Here is an 18,730-nt window from a genome sequence, read left to right as displayed (position 1 = left end):
TAGATTACGATCTCAGCGGAGCCTTAAGGACTTGTATTAGCCGGATTATGTGTTTTACTGTTTGACTGCTTCGTGTTAAGGCAGAGAGTTCAAAGGAAAAGCATTCTTATCTTTGTTGAACTGTACAGCATCAGCCTGATTGTATCACGCAGCCGCTTGCATGTGATGTGGATCAGTGGCCAAATGTTACTGAACACATTTACTGAGGTAATGGTGCCATTTATGGTACTTTATACTTGTGCTCCATTATAATGATGAATGAATTATATTCTGCGTTTTACTCCACTACATTTATTTGACAGCTGCATTTACTCCTTTACAAATGAAGATTTTGCATACACAACATAATCCTCTTCTAAACTATGACGCATTTATAAAGTATAGTAATAGATTAAATCACACAACAGTATATGAACTAGTTAGAATTATCAACATCACTTTGAGTTTACGTTTATTTCTAATATTTTTCGACGGGAAACTGAACTGAAATTAAAATCTATCGACCGGTATTTAGTTTTTTCAGTCTAGTGGCTTCATATAAGTCATAGTTGTAGTCACCGACATTAGTTTGTGGAATGCCGTAAGTACGGCATTTTGTCCGTCGCCATCTTGGCCTTTTGCAACCAGAAGTAACACGAGTAATGTGTCATTTTATTTATTATATTTTGCAAGTAACTTGTAACTGCTCAGGAATATTTTAAGAGCTTAGTCATGTGACTCTTCTAGTTTTCTACTTTGAAAGAAACTCTGACATCAATAGGTTAGCTGTCGCGAGAACTTTGTTTGACTATCTCCCATATCCCAACAGACTTTTACAGCTCTTGTCTAAGACTGACAGATTTGCAATTCAGAGCAAAGAGGGTCTCACTCTGTCTTCTCGTTGTCTATTTCTTTTTTGTTCGCTTTTTTTTTACGAGAGCAATTCACCTCCCCCCACCGATCTCTATAAGCTGGCTTCTTTAAAAGTGGGATATCATCTTCAAATTGACCAGATCCAACGAGGACAAAGGGCTGACTTGTTTTGAACAAGCAGGGATTCATTGGAGTAAGTGTCAACAAAAGGGCATCTTACCTAACACACAATACACCCTCTGATCCCACTCAGTTAGAGGCAGGACATCCTCACTTTACAACTGAATTATGGACGCCGGTGTGTCTTTATGAACAGATCGTGTGTGATTTCGCCCCCAAGAGTCAAACTGGACTGACTTTTGCCCTGCGGACTTGTTATCCGGGTGGTGGGTTAGTAGAGAGTAATTATTTGCCATTTCATTAGATCTATAAAACAGGCACTCTATAATTGGGGCTACATTTCACATGAACAAAAAAGTAATGTGCTTTAAGTAAGAATATTCCGTCAGTGTAATATATCCACTATTGCAAAGCTTAATGTTAACATTTTCATTGATGTTTTAAAGGAAAGTATATTTTATTTTAGTACTCTTGAGTAACTTAACATGGTCGACAATTCAGCCTATCATGGCTAATGACATTTCATTTTCTTTATCAGGTTATCCTTAAATATAAACATGTTTTTGAATTAGAATCATAAAAGAATTGCAAACCGTAACACCTTACTCAACATAGTTGATGGTCAGATATCTTTGACAATGCGTTATTATTACAGATGAAATATTTAAAATAAATGAGAGGGCACTCATCAGAATCTACTAAAAATATGCTGGTCACACATTTTCACGATAAAGTAATTTTTATTCGCGAGGGGATTTTCTGTTAGTTACATTGTTGACAGAACTTGTATTTTATATTCATGTAATTCAAATGTGAAACTCAATTTTTTAATTGTATTTGTAAGTATTTAGAATGTTTTAAATAAATAATTAGATAACGCTAACTTTGATGGTTTTTAATCATTATTTGATTTCAACATTGCAAAAACTGTCAATTTAGGAACATTATGACAATTTCAAGCCAAATGAATCGCCTGGTTCATTCTTAACTCAAACAAAGCTTTGTTCTTTCTGCTTGGTCCTCAAGTTCCTTTGTCCTTTCACTTCCACTGGATCCTACTGACAAATGAAATGTACATATTGTCGTTAAGAAGCTTCTGTTTCTAACAAATACATACTCAGTTGTTTTCCAAAGAAATGAACCCCGGATCTGATCGAGGACTTTCTGGAAAAGCGAGAATTCTCAACTTTATATCAACATCAGTTCATCTGCTGTTGACCTCCGCTGTTCAAATCCAATCGGCTGTAAAGTCACTGGTAAAAGAAAAGAAAAAATACATGGAAGTTTTAAGAGACTGGCGTTTCCTAAAACAATGAAAAAAACAATTTCATCAGTCAATGTCTTCAAGGTGTTTACCATCTGCACCAAAGGGCAGAGCGCAATGCTTCCACTGCCTGAGACATCTTGAACCCTCAGGGAGCAATGGACCAGCAGCTTTCTGTGATGATGAATTAACGGTGACGAGAGCTTACTTCTACACTTTTAGGACAGTCTTACCGAGAGGCATTCTCGGTGTCGTTGCACTGAGTTGTACGCAGTAGAGGTGTTTAGAGATGGTTCAAATCCTGGCTAGTTTCTCACACAGTGGCTGGGTTGGTGGCTTTGGGAAAAAACGTTTTTGACCCAACCCCACCCGCCCAGTTCTGCCATCGGAGAGGGTTCGGCGGAGGTGATTTCAGACGCTGTTCTACTGTGTGGAGCATACCTTTAGTACTGGCCGTCCATAGGAATTTTGGGACAATTTTCACCACAGTCGGAGCCCATCCCCTCGCCTCAAATGACTAAGAATTTCACTTTAAAGGCTAGCAGACATATTGTAATTACAAGGCTCTGCCACAATGATAGGCGCTGTTGCAGTAGTCATTACAGAACAGCCTCTTTTACACAGGTAGGAGCCTGTTGTAAAGATGTGTCCCGTCTGTGTCCTGTAGCCTTGTAACCCTCTCCAGGGTTTCCCTTTCCCCCTCTGTTGAGAGACAGAACAGAGACATTGTGCCCCTCACATCAACGTTAGGCACCGATGAAATGACTAAACTGCAGCCCTCGGGCCACCGCTGCACCCAGGAGTCAACGGCATTGTGCATGTTTATACCCCCCCCCCCTTAGGTCATCTTCTTTTCTCTCTTTCTGGTTGTCCTCCGGTGTTAATGGTCCGTTTACAATGAGCCCCTCTTGACATCGACACAGTGCACTCTTTTATGCGTGTGCCTATCTAAAGGGCTTGCCCAATTTTTCAAAAGAGCAAATGTGCATGAGTAACAGAACACACACAGCTAATGGGCAGAAAGCATGCTGATTTTTCAGAGGCCGAGAAGAAAAGTCAGAGAGAAGTTTCTCTTAAATAGTATGACTCGTGTCCGGGCTGTTGCTCGGACACATGTGGAGTCTTTTTAGGGCGCCATGCTTGAAATATTCCACATATTGCACATACTGGTCGGTGAGTACGAGCGCATGTAAAGGTTGCTCAGAGGCCGGAAAACACACACACACACACGAGTCGGACCAAAGACAAAAATGTGGACGATGATATGATGCTATCATCTTTCACATAATGTGTGTTTTGCATGCGTATATGCTACTGTATGTGCTTTGAGTAATATATATCAAATGTCCATGTAACCTTGTAAACATAACCTGGCTGCAGTGACTTTAACCGCGTTCACGGTTTTTCTCCTCCCACTATGGTTCTCCTTCTTCCCTTTTAGATGTCTCCTCCGCACATGAACTCCTGCACTCCATCCTCGGGGCGCCTTCACCACAACGATATCACGCCTTCTGCGTGTGTTATTTCTGCTTTACTCAAAGGAAAAAGATTCATGTCTACTGTCTATGTTGCTCTCCTCCCATTCCCCGGAAAGTCGCAGTATTTATTCGACATGTGGCCTCTCACACACACACACACACACACACACACACACACACACACACACACACACACACACACACACACAATAGCACCACAAGCGCTTGAATCGATTAAAGACACACTTTCAGCTTGGACGTGGGTGAGGATCGGCAGCAAAGCCGTGCTCCTCGAGTGAAAGATAACAATGTAGTCTCGTCCAGTGGGGGAAGAACAGTCATTTTGCTTCAGTGTCAACGTTTTATGATAATATGAATATGAGATTCAAAGGGTTCACGACGGGGGAATGTGACTTTTCCTAATTCAATTTCTCCCTCCATCTCCAAAAACCCTCACAGCGATTAAACCGGTTGAAAAGTAATTATTTAGGCCGACACTATTCATCCCCACGGCAGTGAAACTTTACGCATGATAGTCTTCACATGGTGTGAGCAGTGAGAGAGCGGCTTAGTTCATATAACACAACACAAAGGAGGCTCTCTCTCTCTCTCTCTCTCCCTCCCTCGGTCACTCCCTCTTTCAGTTTCTCACACAGCCATCACCTACCTCTGCAGAAACAAAAGAACACAACGTGCTAGTTTTTCCACACAAACGGCACATCTTTCTCTTTCAAATATGATGTTTTGAAGATGGTAAAAACAAAACAACACGTCTGCAAATACATATGTGTGTATTGATTGCACTGTTCTGGTTCATTCTCAGGGTGAAATGCGATCCGTTAACTTTTGACCCAGTGTCATCATCAGCTCAAAATGTCCCTTTGTTCAACACTCCAAATATCTGTAAAACGAATGACATTGCCAACTCAGCCCGACTGTGTTTACTGCTAATGAGAAAAGGTTAGCATACTAACCGGCACGATGGTGAACACGGTCAACATTATACCTGTCAAACTTCAGCACGTTAACACTGGTCGTGGTGAGCATGTTAGCATGTTGGCATGTTAGCATTCAGCTTCAAGCTCCGCTGTAGCTGCTGCTAGCCTGGCGAGCACATCTAAAGCATTTGCTTTTATCGAATTATTGCACGCACTTACGGCTGCTCACGCGTAGCTGACCAGTTCTTTTTCTTCTAATTCCCAACTATCTGTGCTCGTCTTATGAGAGAAAGTTCAGTGTCATTCTGACTGTAACGGGCTGGGAGGACCAGGAGAGAGAAAGACAAACACACTGTGAGTAAGTTAACACTGGAATGGGGTTGATGATGCATGTCTCCCATTACAGCTCCAGTAAACCTGTTTGTGCTTTTGTGTGTGTGTGTGTGTGTAAACTAGTACCTGGAAGAGAATGGTAAAACCGTGTGTACTATATACATGTGTACTGCACATCTGCAGGACTACTGAGAGAATGGGAGACGCAGCAGTGAGTATTCATCAATCGTTTACCGAGGCCTAAAGGGCATTTTCTCTTCACTCAATGAAGTTTCGTAACCTCTCGTTGTCTTTCCTGGACATTGCACTTTTGTTCAATGTTGTCAAGTGAGGTTTATAACCAACAGTTGTGGACATGCTCACACATTACATATAACTCAGGGTTCATACACCTATGTGAAAGTATAAATTAGATCATTTCCAAGTTCAGCAAAAAAAACTGCTAAATGTAGTTGTTTCTTTAGTTAAATGTATGTGTTCTTAATTTCATATATTTCATTTAAAATTGTAACCTCTCAAAGAATAATAGTAATTAAAAGCTGCTGTAATCAATATTTTTATGGAAATAATGGATGAAATGATGGCGAACCCACAAGTGTCTCGGCAGTTCCCCTCGGCTCTCCAGAGCTTTTTACCGTCTTTCATCTCATTGTACTTTTGTTTTTGGTCCGCAACTCAACAGTTGTTGATTTAGTCCTGCCGCTGTCATCCGTGTTGTTTTCAGCAGCAGCAGCAAGCAGCTGTTTTCAGGAAAATAAAAGTTTGTCTGCGAGCTACTCAGCACTAAATTTGCTGACAGGCACAGTTAGCACTTAGCTGGTGGACACAGTGGAGCATTTAGCAGCTAAGGAGCCCGGTATTTGCCCCAGGAATTGGTGGAGACCAAAAACAGAGCAAAATGGAGGGTGAATAGGAGACTTACATTCATCCGGTGGACGGGAACACAACTCCAAATGAATGCTAATCTTGCCTCAGGTCTGCCTGATGCTAAATGGACGGAAGTTTGCTCACACATTCACCAAATAACTCCCCCAAAACAGACCAAATCAAGCAATTAAAATTTAGAGGGTAAATTGAGTGTTCTTTTCGGAAACCTGTCAAACACACACACACACACACACACGCACGACATCATAAACACACACGTAAGGGGTTCTCTGTTAACCTAATTAAAGAAATAGGCCTTTAATTTGTCTCTAGAAGCCAATTAAAATGTCAACCTATCACACACAGCACGCATGACAGATAGATCTTTGTGTGTGTGTGTGTGTGTGTGTGTGTGTGTGTCTGTGTGTGAGAGAGCAACGTCTTATACAATTCACTTGGCCCTCTGTAAGAGCAGACGTCAAATAAGTTCATTGGAGCGGAGTGTATGACTTTTACAGAGAGAGATAAGAAGAAGAGGAGAGGTGTGACGGGCTTCTCACCTCTGACAGTCTGCAGCAACAGTGGTACGATTGTTCCCTCAGCAGATTACTGCGTGATGTGAAGCCTCGTGCCTTCACAAGACATGTGACTCTTATTTGGTTAAGATAGGAGAGGAGAAGTTATACTGTGTCAAGCTCTCTCCTTCAATGTGTGTGTGTGTGTGTGTGTGTATTATTGATCTATGAACCCCTACAGTGCCTGACGTACTTGGCTAATTTGCCACGGTGGGGTTGAACTCGTGTTCAAACCTATGACGCCACTAAATGTGAAAATGTTTTCTTGACTGCAAGAAAGTGGCACAAAAACAGGATGTTCCTGATTTCATCAGTCAGACTGAAATGTTTCTTGAGAATGTGCTTTGAACTCCGACATTATCTAAGAGTGTTCGAGAGGCAACTCGACTGGCTGGCAGGCAGGCGGCTACTCATCCACACAGGTGGTGAGTCCGCTCAGTGTTTGTGAGTTTTATTTCTCTTTAAACTCTCAGATGACATGGAGCTCAGACAGGTTCGGTCAGAAATTCTTAAATACGTCAAGTTCGGTGACGAATTTGACTCTCACTGCAGATATTAAAGCTGCGCAAGCAGTAGCGCGCAGATGAAGTGGCAGCTTTGGCGCTTTGCAAACAGCAGCAGAGTTGGACCATGAGACGCTTGGATCCAACAGTTAAGTTTCCTTTACAGTAATCAACGGAATCGGAGTCAGTTAAAAATACCCTTAATGTGGTGTGAACTTACGGGCGACGAATGAAAAGGAAAACTAAACCAAAGTGTTGTGACGTGTTCGGCCAACGAGATTCTCCAAGTCTGTGGAAATCGCATTGGTCCAAAGTCTCCTATTGGTGTTCAACTGGGCCGAGAAGGCAAAAGCATGCGAATGCGCCCCCCCCCCCCCCCCCCCCCCGAATGGAAGTAGCTGCTTATGGTATGTTTCTGCAATCATCTTCCCGTTCAACAATACAATCCCATCTCCATGACATCTGAGCAGCTTTTACAGAGGACCATGAGATACAGTTGAAAGCTCTGGAAAAAGCTTATATGTGGCCCTTGTGTTGTTTGTCAAACAATTTCCACGGGGAGTAAAACATTTGGTCATAAAACATTCATGCCTCATGCTTCGTACGAATAGTTCTGTGCGATTTATTATATTATATATATATCAGCCCCGTTGCACCACCAGACTTCAGAGCAGCTTCTTTCCTCAGGTTGTGAGAGCCCGACATTTATCTTCCACTCTGCACCATATCATCTATTTTTTGTGTGTTTTTCAAATGTAGAAAAATGGGCCTGCAAACTGAATATAGCTGCACCACCCTGTTAAATAACCTTGTAGCCTTGCAATACTGACTTCACAGTACAATAACCTTCAGCCGTGCAATACCCTGATTCATACTGGCATCAATGCTGCATTTATTTAAACTGTATTTAAACTTCTATACAATTTATCTGTACAATTTTATCTTCATACTTATTTATACTATTCTATTTTTGCATTTTTACACACTTAATCAGATACCTCAGCATTATTATTTGCACTGTTGTATATTGTATTTATGCACTAAACCTTCGTGCTTCATTCTGCTGTGAGTGGGACTACGAATGAAGTTCACTCTGTCAGGGAGTGGGAGGGTGTAGGGCTCGGATTGGGATTGGGCCACAGTGATAGATTTGTCTCACCCTGATGACATCACTGCTACATTATTGGGCTTTCTTTCTCAGACTTGACAAAGCTCCTTTAGCAGTGTTAAAGTTAAGTTATAACGTTCTCATAGCCTGAGTTGTCCTCCTCAGGTACACTTACCGCAACAAGTAAACTTGGTGGACTTCCTCTTTCCTTCTCATGCCATCTTGCTTAATACCGTATCATTAGTTTAGAGCTTAATGCGCCAACATATAAGCCAAACGCACCATCTTAATATAGAAACATATTTGCATTTCTCTGTTAGGATCTACTTGAGAGTCAGAATGCGGTTTTAGTTTGAGTCACTGAGGGTAAATATTGCTCTTTCCATCGTTACCTCGTTCTTAGACTGCTTAAGTCAAAAAAATTGTCTGGGCCAACAACCCTTTGTCTCGAGCCCTTAGCACAGCGGTTGACAACCACTGTCTTAGAGGCCTCATATGGATGCTAATTGGAGCGCAGCAGAGAGTCGGGACATGTGTTGCATCCTCTCCTCTCTCCCACTGATCCCTTCTCTTCTCGTCATCATCTATTTTCTTTCTTCAGGCACTCAACCCCAGCTTCCAGTTCCACTAAAGTTTTCTCCACGTCTCCCTGTTGACTCCATCTGTTCATTTTTATCCTCACTGCCCACCTCAGTCTCTCACCCCTCTCCCGCTGTAAATGATAATAAATAAATAAATAAATAAATAGAAGTGGAGAACAGCAGCTCCGGTGTCGGTGAGCATAACGCCGCCACCACACATCAGAGGCCCCCGTGTGCACATGTGTTTGTGTGGATAGTGCATGCTGTGCCTGAGGGCAGGGAATTTAAAATCAGGCATCCAAGGAAAATGATACCGCTGAATATTTGAATATGTATTCCTTATCAGAAGCTGGGATATTAATGAGGGTAGCTGAGAGAGAGAGAGAGGCCGTTGGTGACAGGCTGACAGACGGTGGGCTTACTTGTTTTGATGTCTTAGCAGAAAGCACATGAGCTCTGCCTAGTGTTTATCCTCTGGAATTACATAAGATTGAACACGTCGAACAAGGAATTGGTGATGTTATGTTATGACGGCAGTATTCCCTGCTCATCTGCAGTCTAGTGTTTTGTTTTTTTCTAACTTTCTAACTTTTCAGATACAGTCTCCAGAAATAAGGAGGATAACCCAAATACAAGAAAGAAAAACCTGCTGTACAATTTTTTTTTTTTTTTTTTTAGAAAGACATGGAAATATTGCTGCTGTGTTACAGAAATAAAAAAACACCACAAAATACGCTGACGTTACTGCTAACCACCAGAGACACACTATGCATCCCCATAAGTGTGAAAGGACATGCTTATATGCTTATGCATAGATCAGAGGAATGACACCACTCTCGTGTCTGATATCAGTTGAACATGAAGCCACAGCCAGGCTACGGTTAGCTAAACTCAGCTTAGTTTAGTAAAACCACAACTTGTCGTTTTTAGTTTTTGTACAGATTAAACGAGGTGTAATGTGTAAGTTAAGGAGTTTTAAAGGTGCTGTGTTGTGGGTTTTTTTATAAGCCTTGAACAGAGCCTGGTTAGCTGTTTCCAGTCTTTAAGCTAAGCTAAGCTAACCGTTGCCTTGCTGCAGCTCAACGGACAGACATGAGTGGTGTCAATCTACTCATCTAACTCCAGTCAAGATATTAACGTATTTTATTTGACTAAGGAAATAAGCATAAGCACCAAAAAGCACCAAAAGGTCACTTAAACTATACAGATATCACAGGGACATTATAGTTCCTTCAGCTTTGACACAACTTAACTTTCCTTGACTTTTGGAGTCACAGAGTCAAAGAAGCCAACGCGTGGAACAAACCACCCCTCCCTTTATCTCCGTTAACATTCACTCTGTTTGCCTGTTCCCGTCTTAATGGAACAATGTAGCCGCATTACCAGCGGCTCATCCTTGTGATCCTGTCTCCCTGGGGTCCCGGTCCCCTTCCAGTGGTGTGTAAATGTAGGTCGACCGCGCTGTGATTTGGCAGGCCTGTGGTTTGTTTGGATGAGGAGTTCTGTTTTGTTCTAACAGACAAGAACTGCAGGCGCCTTTCTCAAATTGTAATGGGGGCTCATGAAGTGTGTTCTCATCCAACTGTCTTCATGCACATTTGCAGTTGGTAAACACCGGAAATTAGAAGGAAATTAGAATGTGCATTTTATTTTGCTGGTGAAATTCAGTTCAAATGTGTGCTACATTTCGACACTTAACATTTGTGTCTCTGTGGTTTCTCAACAGGGACAGGAATATTTGACCGAGATGTTTGGAGTTTGAGCTAGATGAGATTGATACCACTCTCATGTCTGCATGCTAAGCTACGGCTGGCGGATGGTTAGCTTAGCATTAAGACTGGAAACATGGGGACACAGCTTGGGACTCTAATAATTAGAAGGGAAAAAACAACCTACCAGAACCTTTTAAAGCTCACAAATTAAGATGATATATCGTGTTTCTTTAATATTGGTCTCCCCATACTTCATGTTTGTTTATTATCTTCTAGCCATCCGTACACTATTCCTTAATATTCCTGCAGGGACTTTGTCATATTTGTCTCTTTCTAAGATCTACTAAAGAATTACATCTGTTTTTCCAGGGAAAAGAGTTCCGAAAGCATCATTTGATATTTTTGCAGGATCTCTTGCCTCCCCTTGTTTGAAATCCTCACTTTGTCAGCGTGTTGTTCACAGACCAGATTGTAGCTGTACAATTTATCACAATGTTCTCTACAGGCACAATTTCAAATTGCAGAAGGCTGCACTTTTTTTCTCTCCGGGAGAACGATGTTTCCGACAGCTTCCTAACGCAAGGTATCTTGATGTTATGCAGAATCTGTGGCCTGTAAACAATGTATTTTCCCAAGGGAAAATCATTCAAACTAAGCACCCGGGCTGCACATCTCTCAAAGGCTGAGAAAGAATTAAACGGTTCTGTTGTAGCCCAGCCCGTATCTCAGTCTGCAATATTGAGCAAAAAGAAACGGCAATAGGCCTGTGATTTCTTTTGTTTCTTTGTCAGCCCAGAAGCAACACGCTCCTTGTTCCAAAATGGATCAACAGACTACGGTAGATTTGTGTCGTCTGCACTTCCACGCGCTCGTCCATTCACCCGTGTGTTACGGCGAGCAGCGTTCTCATCTGAGGAGAGCGAAACAAGGAGGGAAAAAAGGGCAGTGTGTTTAGAGCGGAGCAGAGCCTTATTCCTCACACAAAAGCTCACTCTGATCCCTGGAACACAATGGAGCCAGCCCCCCCTGCACCAGGCAGCGAATAATGCCCATAATGCAGCATGTCTGTTACTGCCGGAATCCCCCGTGGCCATTCTTGCCCAGCTTGTAGAGGACTGTGCCAGAGACCTGATGCCAGGCAGCAGCCTGTAATACCAACTTATAGATCCCATATCCTGGCACACGCCACCCATTATTCTTATTCTCTCATTCAGCTCGCCTTATGGACAGCAAGAGGCATTTTTTTGTCCGTGGAATTGGCATAGCTGGTCCGTGCCCTTCAGGTCCTGAGTGAATATACTGTACACAAGTGTTTAAACCAGCACACAGACCCTTGTCTCCTCCATCACGCTCAGTGGACTTGTTTAGAACAGTTACTCAACGCAGCCATGCTTGTCACACCAACACTAACGTGGCAGTGCAGCTCATGTGGGCTTAGATGAGGCAGATACACCAATAACAGCTCTCACACAAGTAATAAGTCCCATGGGGATGCGCCCTAAATAAAAAAAGATGGCGTCCGCACACACACACACACACACACAGAGAGAGAGCGACTGGAGGTTCACTGCAACATTTCAGACTGCACTCCCGAGCTCCCGTCATCGCCTCAAAAACAGCTCTGATGGGAATAAAACAATTACATCGTTGATTACCCTGAATAATTCACAAGTCGCTGTTTGCGGGATGCTACATGAATGCGCGTGTTAGGCAGACACTGGGCATTCCCTTAAGAAACAACTCGACTGTTCTAGATGCGTGTGCCTCAAAGTTCAGGGGTTGGGATTTAAGAAGTCTGATAAACAGCTTTTGGTTTCAAGGAAGTTGAGTTGTGGTGGGCCAGTGCAAAGCTCCACAGCGCCACACTGTGGTGAAAACAAAGCAAACTACTGACATACTGATTTTCTCTTTTATTTCAAATATACAGGGCAACAGCAGGCTTGACGCCTAAAGTAAAACTACACATCAGCAGCAATGGCAGCTCACGCACGACAGCTAGCAATGCGTTCATCCTTTACGACAAAAGCTCACAGATAAGCACACAGCGTGTAAAAGCACAATATGAACATATACCTGGAGTTAAATGTGGATCACGTGCAGTGGTTTAGGTGCTTTTTGGCAACAAACGTCAAATGATGCCCGTTGGATACATTAACGCGTCTCAGTGGTCGTAAAGCGGCGTGGGATATCGTATGAAGACTTACATAATGGCTGTGTTTCATGTTACTGCAACACATACAACAACAAGAACCCAGGGAGTCCTCCCCGTTATATTTACTGTCTGCACTCGCTGGCGTGACGGACAACTAGTCTCGCCACATATGGTCACGGGATGTGTGCGTGTCCAGTCTGAGGACCCACACGAGTCTTCAGGCTGTTTATATGACTTATGTATTACAGTACACTGTGATGTATTCTTGGCTCTGAACTCTGCAAGTACTCCAGGGAGACTCTTCCAATAAAAAAATAAATAAAAAATTGCCATGCATCAGACTAAATATAGAAATAATTAAAAAGAAATGCCACGTCCTGATCCAAGTGTGTTGACTAGTGCACACAAACATTTTGCTTTTCAAAAGGGAATGATTGTCAGCCGCTATCAGACACTCTCAGTCCTTACGCAAACTCAGGCGACCGGTATCACAAACTTAAAGGCACTTATAAGTGCATGCCGCCCCTCATACACGGGTCTGCATCAACCCCCTTCCCCCTTGTTCGGTGGTTCCATCTAGGATCCATCACCCTCCAGCCAGGATCCATCACCCTCCAGCCAGTCCAGGCTTTGGTCCTCTCAGCTCGTCCCCGAGCGTGACCAAGTACTCTTCTCTTTTTTCCGCCGTCTCGTTCCGTCAGTCACACGTTGATCTTCTTCAGCTGTTCGTATGTGAGGAAGAACTGGATTGAGAGTGAAGGGCCATAGGCGAGAGGAAAAAAAAGTGAACATTGTTGCTGAGCGTAGGAGGCTCACTGAGGAAATTTGGCTCTCTGTACTTCAGCTCAAAGCCTCCCTTGTTACCTCAGACTACTGGGCTGTAACAAGTCAATACTCGCATTACATTTTCCAGGCCTGGTTGGAGCACAATGACGACCTGACAGGACTTTCCCCTGTAACTCTTAGGCCTTTCCAGACAGACTTAAGTAGAGCTCACCCTCCACTCTGACCCCCCCCCCTCCCTTCTGTCTTCCTCTTACCCTTATTCCTCTTATTGAGGGGCACCCTAGGTCCTCTCTAACCAGAGGCAGCGGAGCACTGAGGCAGTAGTTACACAAACTTATATAAAAGAGTTTAGCTAGCATTAAGGCTAAGCTTTAATCCACTGGAAAGCATGGCTTGTGATGCCACGCGTCACAACTCCCCCCCCCCCCCCCGCTGATTTCTCCAGCTCAAAAGATATTGCGTCACGCAGGATATATGTAAACAGAGCGGCGCACTAATGAGACGGTTAAAGGATACAATGATGTTCCACGGCCCCAGGCGGAGCCAGTTGGGAAAGAAACCCTTGTAGAGGGCCATGAAGCCCTCGGAGCGCCACGTCTGAAGAGAAAACAAACATGTTAAAAACACACTTCTGATAATCGTTCTTACGTCCTCTTTGGGATTAGGAAATATTAAGGTCTGATCTAGATATTCAACATTACATTTAATATTCCTTCGGGAGGCTAGAAGTCTAACAATCTAATAACTTTAAATGTCAAACGTTTGTCATTCACACATGAAGGCTTTAAGGTGTAGGAGTGACACGAGACCAATAAAACAAACTCAGCAGCACAGGGAGAGATATCCAGACGTTTCATCCCTAGTGTGGGCCAAGCTTCAAAACACTGGATCCTACATTTCCCAGAATGCAGCAAATAGTATCTCCTTTTTTTTAAATCCCTGCCTGCCAATCGCAAATCTTTTTCCTCAGACTTCAGAAGCTCCCTGCAGAGCCACAGAAGACATTATACAACAGGCTGAACCGTGCTGCACATAACAAGTCGACATATTCGTATTTGAGGAATCGGCAGAAATTTATTCCTCTGCGAACACAATCCGATCAGGAACAAGTGCAACGTGACTGACCTGCAGTATGCAGTCCAGTGTTCCCTGGTACAGAGAGACTCCTCTCTGGTTCATCATGCGTGTCCGGACCACGTCCACTGGGTTAGAGGCCAAAGCCCCCGCCAGACCACACGCAAAGCTGGACCTGTGGGACGACAAGACGCAGGTTTGAAGGATTATCTGTGAGTGCTTTCATTTTGTACCTTCATTAAATATTTAGTGCTAATCAGTCATTGCTGTGATGCGTGTGTGTGCTGTTGACACTAACGTAACAACCGTTATATCCTGCAAGGCTGAGACTGTAACCTGATACACCGTGTTTTGAAAAGCTTTAATTCACAGCGCCGATGGTCAACACATACAGATTGAACAGGGATGTTGGAATGTGTCTTTCCCTGATTCCTCCCAGTGAAAACATCTCATGAGAGACCGGAGGAGGATCTCCAGGTGACTCTGCAAACTTACACAAAGTGGGTGTACACGTTGTCCCCCATGTGACCAGACAGGATCAGGTGCTTCTTGGTGATGTCATAGACCGGTAGCTCCACCCCGACCACGATGGCCGCCCGCTGAGCCGTCAGCGAGACGCCCTGAAGCAGAAGGAAGAAGTGTTACAGGACTGAGGATTTGAGCATTTAAGAGCAGTGTCTGTGCTTCCTGTAACCCATGGGAACTCTTGTTTTTTTTCCCAGGCGTGCTGTACCTTCCACAGTCCTCTTGTTCCCTCCTGCTGGTAGATGCTGATGAAGTTGCCCATCATACTGCCCTGGATCACATTTCCCTGAGCCTGCATGCGGATCTGGAACAACAGACACACAGGCAGAACTTGAGAGAATGAAAGTATTCACAATCGGTGCGAAATGCTGGAGGTTTGCCAAGACAAGTGTCGGGGTGTATTTATCTGGCTGCCATTGGTATGCAAAGCCAAAGACGTTAGAGGCAGTTTTGGCAAGCACGCTGTCCTTAAGTGTTCTCTCTCTCCTCAATTCCAGGAGTCATTCATTCTGCTGCTTAGTTCATTATAGTTTAGTGTGTTTGTCCGGCTCCATGATGACTCGGGGGGGGGGGGGGGGGGGGGGGAACACACTGCGATGAAAACATAATGTTCCCAACCCTGTAACCGCTTCCATTAGTCTGTTACGCCCCAACAAACAAACAAATAAGCAACGTGGACGGGAGGTAATTACATGCCGAGGAGAAGCAAAAACATCATGAGTACAGATGAGCATGCGCGTGCACACACACATCATAGTCATGCACCCATATCGTTTACAGAACACTATGTTAAGCCGTAGAGGCTTCCTTCTATAAATAATCCACTAGTGGGGTGTTGATAGCACTAAGATGCCCCTCGCTCCACTCGGTGTGCTGCCAAATGACCCAACCTACAGCCTGCCGGGGTTACGAGCTCACCTAGAAAGGGGATCTCTGTTTTTCAAAAACCATTACTGAACTACGGTCCTACTCGAGGCTGCACTAGTCATTACTGTTGTATGTATAAACAACAGATCCAAGGAACTGCCAAACTTGTTCTGTGGCTTAGAGCAGGGATTCCCAAAGTGGGGTGCGCGCACCCCTGGGGGTGCGCAAGCTGCCTCTAGGGGGTGCGCGAGAGGAAAAGTGTAATGGCGGTCTGATGGTGTAATAATATTAAATATTTTTAAAAAAATGTAATTTTAATTTAAAAACTGTCAGGTGGGACATCTGAAGCTATCAGTCGTAAAAGAGGAGAGGGACAGAGAGAGAGAGAGAGAGGAATCGGAGGCGAGGGGAACGGAGAGGTGTATTGGGAGAGACCGGGAGAAGAAATCGAGCCAGAGTCAGAGGAAGATGAGACGGCGCAGACTGGGAAAAAAAGAGGAAATATGATGAAAAGTATGTGTGTCTGGGCTTCACTTGGATTGGCAACGCAGATTCCCCAAAGCCACAGTGCGTGGTGTGCAGTGAGGTTCTGGCTAACAGTCTGAAGCTCTTATTTACGTCACCACCTGAACACCAAGCATGCCAGTGCAAGTCAAAAGCCCCTTACATTGTTTATATCGAAATTGGAGGAGTTACAAAACAGCCAAAAACAACTGCAGTCTCATTCATGTGTTGGGTCTATAAATGACGCACTACGGGCTTCATATCTGGTTACAGAATAGCGAGAAAGGGGCTACCGCACACAATCGCCGAAGACGTGAGCTCGCCAGCTGCCAGAGAGATGGTGGAATGTATGATTGGGGAGAAAGAAGCAAAAAAGTTGGACATGATCCCGGTGTCCAACAACACTGTGTCGCGCCGCATCGATGCTTTGTCCGAAGACATCCTGGCTACATTAGTCGCTCATTAATTGTAAATTAAATGTGATAATCTGCCTCTGAGCCTGTGCGTGTGTGCTCGCATCCGTATTGCTCTTTAAAAGTGACGCCTTGTGTCCCTGAAAGTTATTGAAACTTTGTTGCAGTGTTTCAGAGCGTTTTCACACCTTCAGTTCGTTTGCTTTGTTGCAGTTGCTCCTTTGTTCGGTTTGTGTTCACACTGCAACATTTAACAGCGGACTAAATCTTGTAAACAAACGCCACGCGCGAGCAAACTGTTCTCTCATTGGTCCGATTCTTATGCGGCTATGAAGGCTTAAATGGCTCTGTTGCTTCTTTTTTTTTTTTTTTTTATTAAGGGGGGGGGGGGGGGTGCGCGAACCCAGTCGGGATGTAGAAGGGGGTGCGCGGCCTAAAAAGTTTGGGAACCGCTGGCTTAGAGAACCACTTGACACAACAAGAATAATACAAAACGAGATTTGGGTGTGGGAATAGCTACCTTCAGCACATCAGTGGGGTTGGCGATGGAGGACGAGATGACTCCAGAGAGAACACCACACATCACATTAGTCAGCAATGTCTCATCTGAAAAAGGAGAAGAGGGGGAGGCAGGCTGGAACTGTAAACAAGCAGCATTTGATACAATGCATCAGGCGGTCAGTCTGAGGAGACATATTTAACTAGGCCACACACGTCTGACAATTCAAGAGGAATGTGTGCATGTGTCGATGGGGGCAGTTAACTGCCTGTCGGAAATGTGTGTGTGAGAGAGAGAGAAACTGGGACTCACCCTCTGGTCTGTCAACCAGCAGCCGCTTCAAGCTCTGGTACGTGCCAATTTTGATGGTCCCATAGGAGGCCTGTCGCAGTATAGCAGGAGCTATTCTGTAAAAACCAATTCAAGTCAAGTTATTTGTTTTATTCCCAGTACAACAACATCTTATTAGGCTTTAAAAAGACCCACAACTGTGGTACCTGACCCAGCGAAAGCCTTTTTTTAAAAAAAGGCAAAGGAAAAATCCCCCAAAAGTCTCAACACACAAAGAAAAACGAAACTCTGAGATGAATAGATGGGGGTGCAAACAGGTTGGTGAGGAAATGGCTTCTTTTTTTTTTTTTTACAAAAAACAGGAAGTGCACAAAAATGAGAAACTGTAAACGCACTACGCACAGTGAGACTAAACAAAAAACAGGTTCAGCACCTGTGTAGTTGAAACAAGGTTTTGATGACAAAGATATCGACACAACGCATTGAGCCACCATACTGACCCTGAATACAGCGCGCGGAGCCCCTCCTCTCTTCCTATCCTCGACATAGCGTGGAGCATGCCTCTGTACCGGATCTCTCGGTATTTGCTGCCTACCTGGCCTTGAATTTGAAGACGTGTCTTGGCTAGGTCGATTGGGAAGGTCCCTACAACAAAAAGCACGATATACTGTCGTATTAGACTGTAGCTCACAACAGAAATGTAAATAATTGACGTTATTCCACGTAGCTCGACCCCCCCCACCCTAGTCATCACTCACCGCATTCTGCCGTGATGGAAGCGAGTCCGCCGAAAACAAAGGGCTTCCAGTTGCCGTTAGACATTTTCGCCAACCGTGTACCGACTCGCAGTGAAAAACAACCCGGTGAACCGGTGCGCTGGGGGCTGATTTTAAAGTCTGCAACTAATACTCTGGGGTGCAGCTGCGTTTCAATCTCTACCGGGCGTCTGATAACTCCAGCCCCGCGCGGCCCCTCCTGTTGCCGGTGTTACGTCCCTACTGGTTTCCCTGCGTGTGTTGTGTTCGCTTCACAGCTGCAGCGGTCTTCTGCCTCTGTCGCCTGATTCGTCACACTTTCACAAACATATTGCTGGAGATCTAAAAGACACATCGCATATCAATTGCAGGGATTATGATTGTATACTTGAGCACTACATCACAGCCACGTATGAAGAAATACATTGACGAAAATACATTTATGCAAAGATCGCAACAACCTGGATTCTAACTCTGGCGAGCAAAATAATAATAAAGTCAAAGGCGCTCGCGTTACGCAGTCCGCCACTTGC

General features: G+C 44.1%; 1 protein-coding gene across 1 annotated transcript; it reads right to left on the bottom strand.

The window, feature by feature from the left end:
- Positions 1–12,226: 12,226 nt before the first annotated feature.
- LOC306789057 (kidney mitochondrial carrier protein 1-like) lies at positions 12,227–18,411 on the bottom strand. Its single transcript, XM_079284824.1, has 9 exons — positions 18,201–18,411; positions 17,943–18,087; positions 17,464–17,558; positions 17,173–17,258; positions 15,077–15,172; positions 14,839–14,963; positions 14,395–14,518; positions 13,786–13,866; positions 12,227–13,226 (listed from the first exon to the last, which is right to left on the bottom strand). The coding sequence occupies exons 1-9, from the start codon at positions 18,262–18,264 to the stop codon at positions 13,185–13,187; spliced, it is 858 nt and encodes a 285-aa protein (XP_079140950.1). The 5' UTR covers positions 18,265–18,411; the 3' UTR covers positions 12,227–13,184.
- Between the last annotated feature and the right edge of the window lie 319 nt (positions 18,412–18,730).

The sequence above is a fragment of the Melanostigma gelatinosum genome (assembly GCF_949748355.1).
Source record: "Melanostigma gelatinosum genome assembly, chromosome: 15".
NCBI lineage: Eukaryota > Metazoa > Chordata > Actinopteri > Perciformes > Zoarcidae > Melanostigma > Melanostigma gelatinosum.
This window is presented reverse-complemented; position numbering and strand designations above follow the sequence as displayed.

Bases quoted from the DNA above. Each gene is read 5' to 3' on its own strand.
- LOC306789057 (XM_079284824.1), bottom strand. From the start codon at position 18,264: ATGTCTAACGGCAACTGGAAGCCCTTTGTTTTCGGCGGACTCGCTTCC. The intron at 17,559-17,942 runs GTCAGTATGGTG...TGGTTTTTACAG, and splicing joins CTCCGCGCGCTGTATTCAGG to AATAGCTCCTGCTATACTGC. The intron at 15,173-17,172 runs GTAGCTATTCCC...CTGTTGTTCCAG, and splicing joins ACCCCACTGATGTGCTGAAG to ATCCGCATGCAGGCTCAGGG.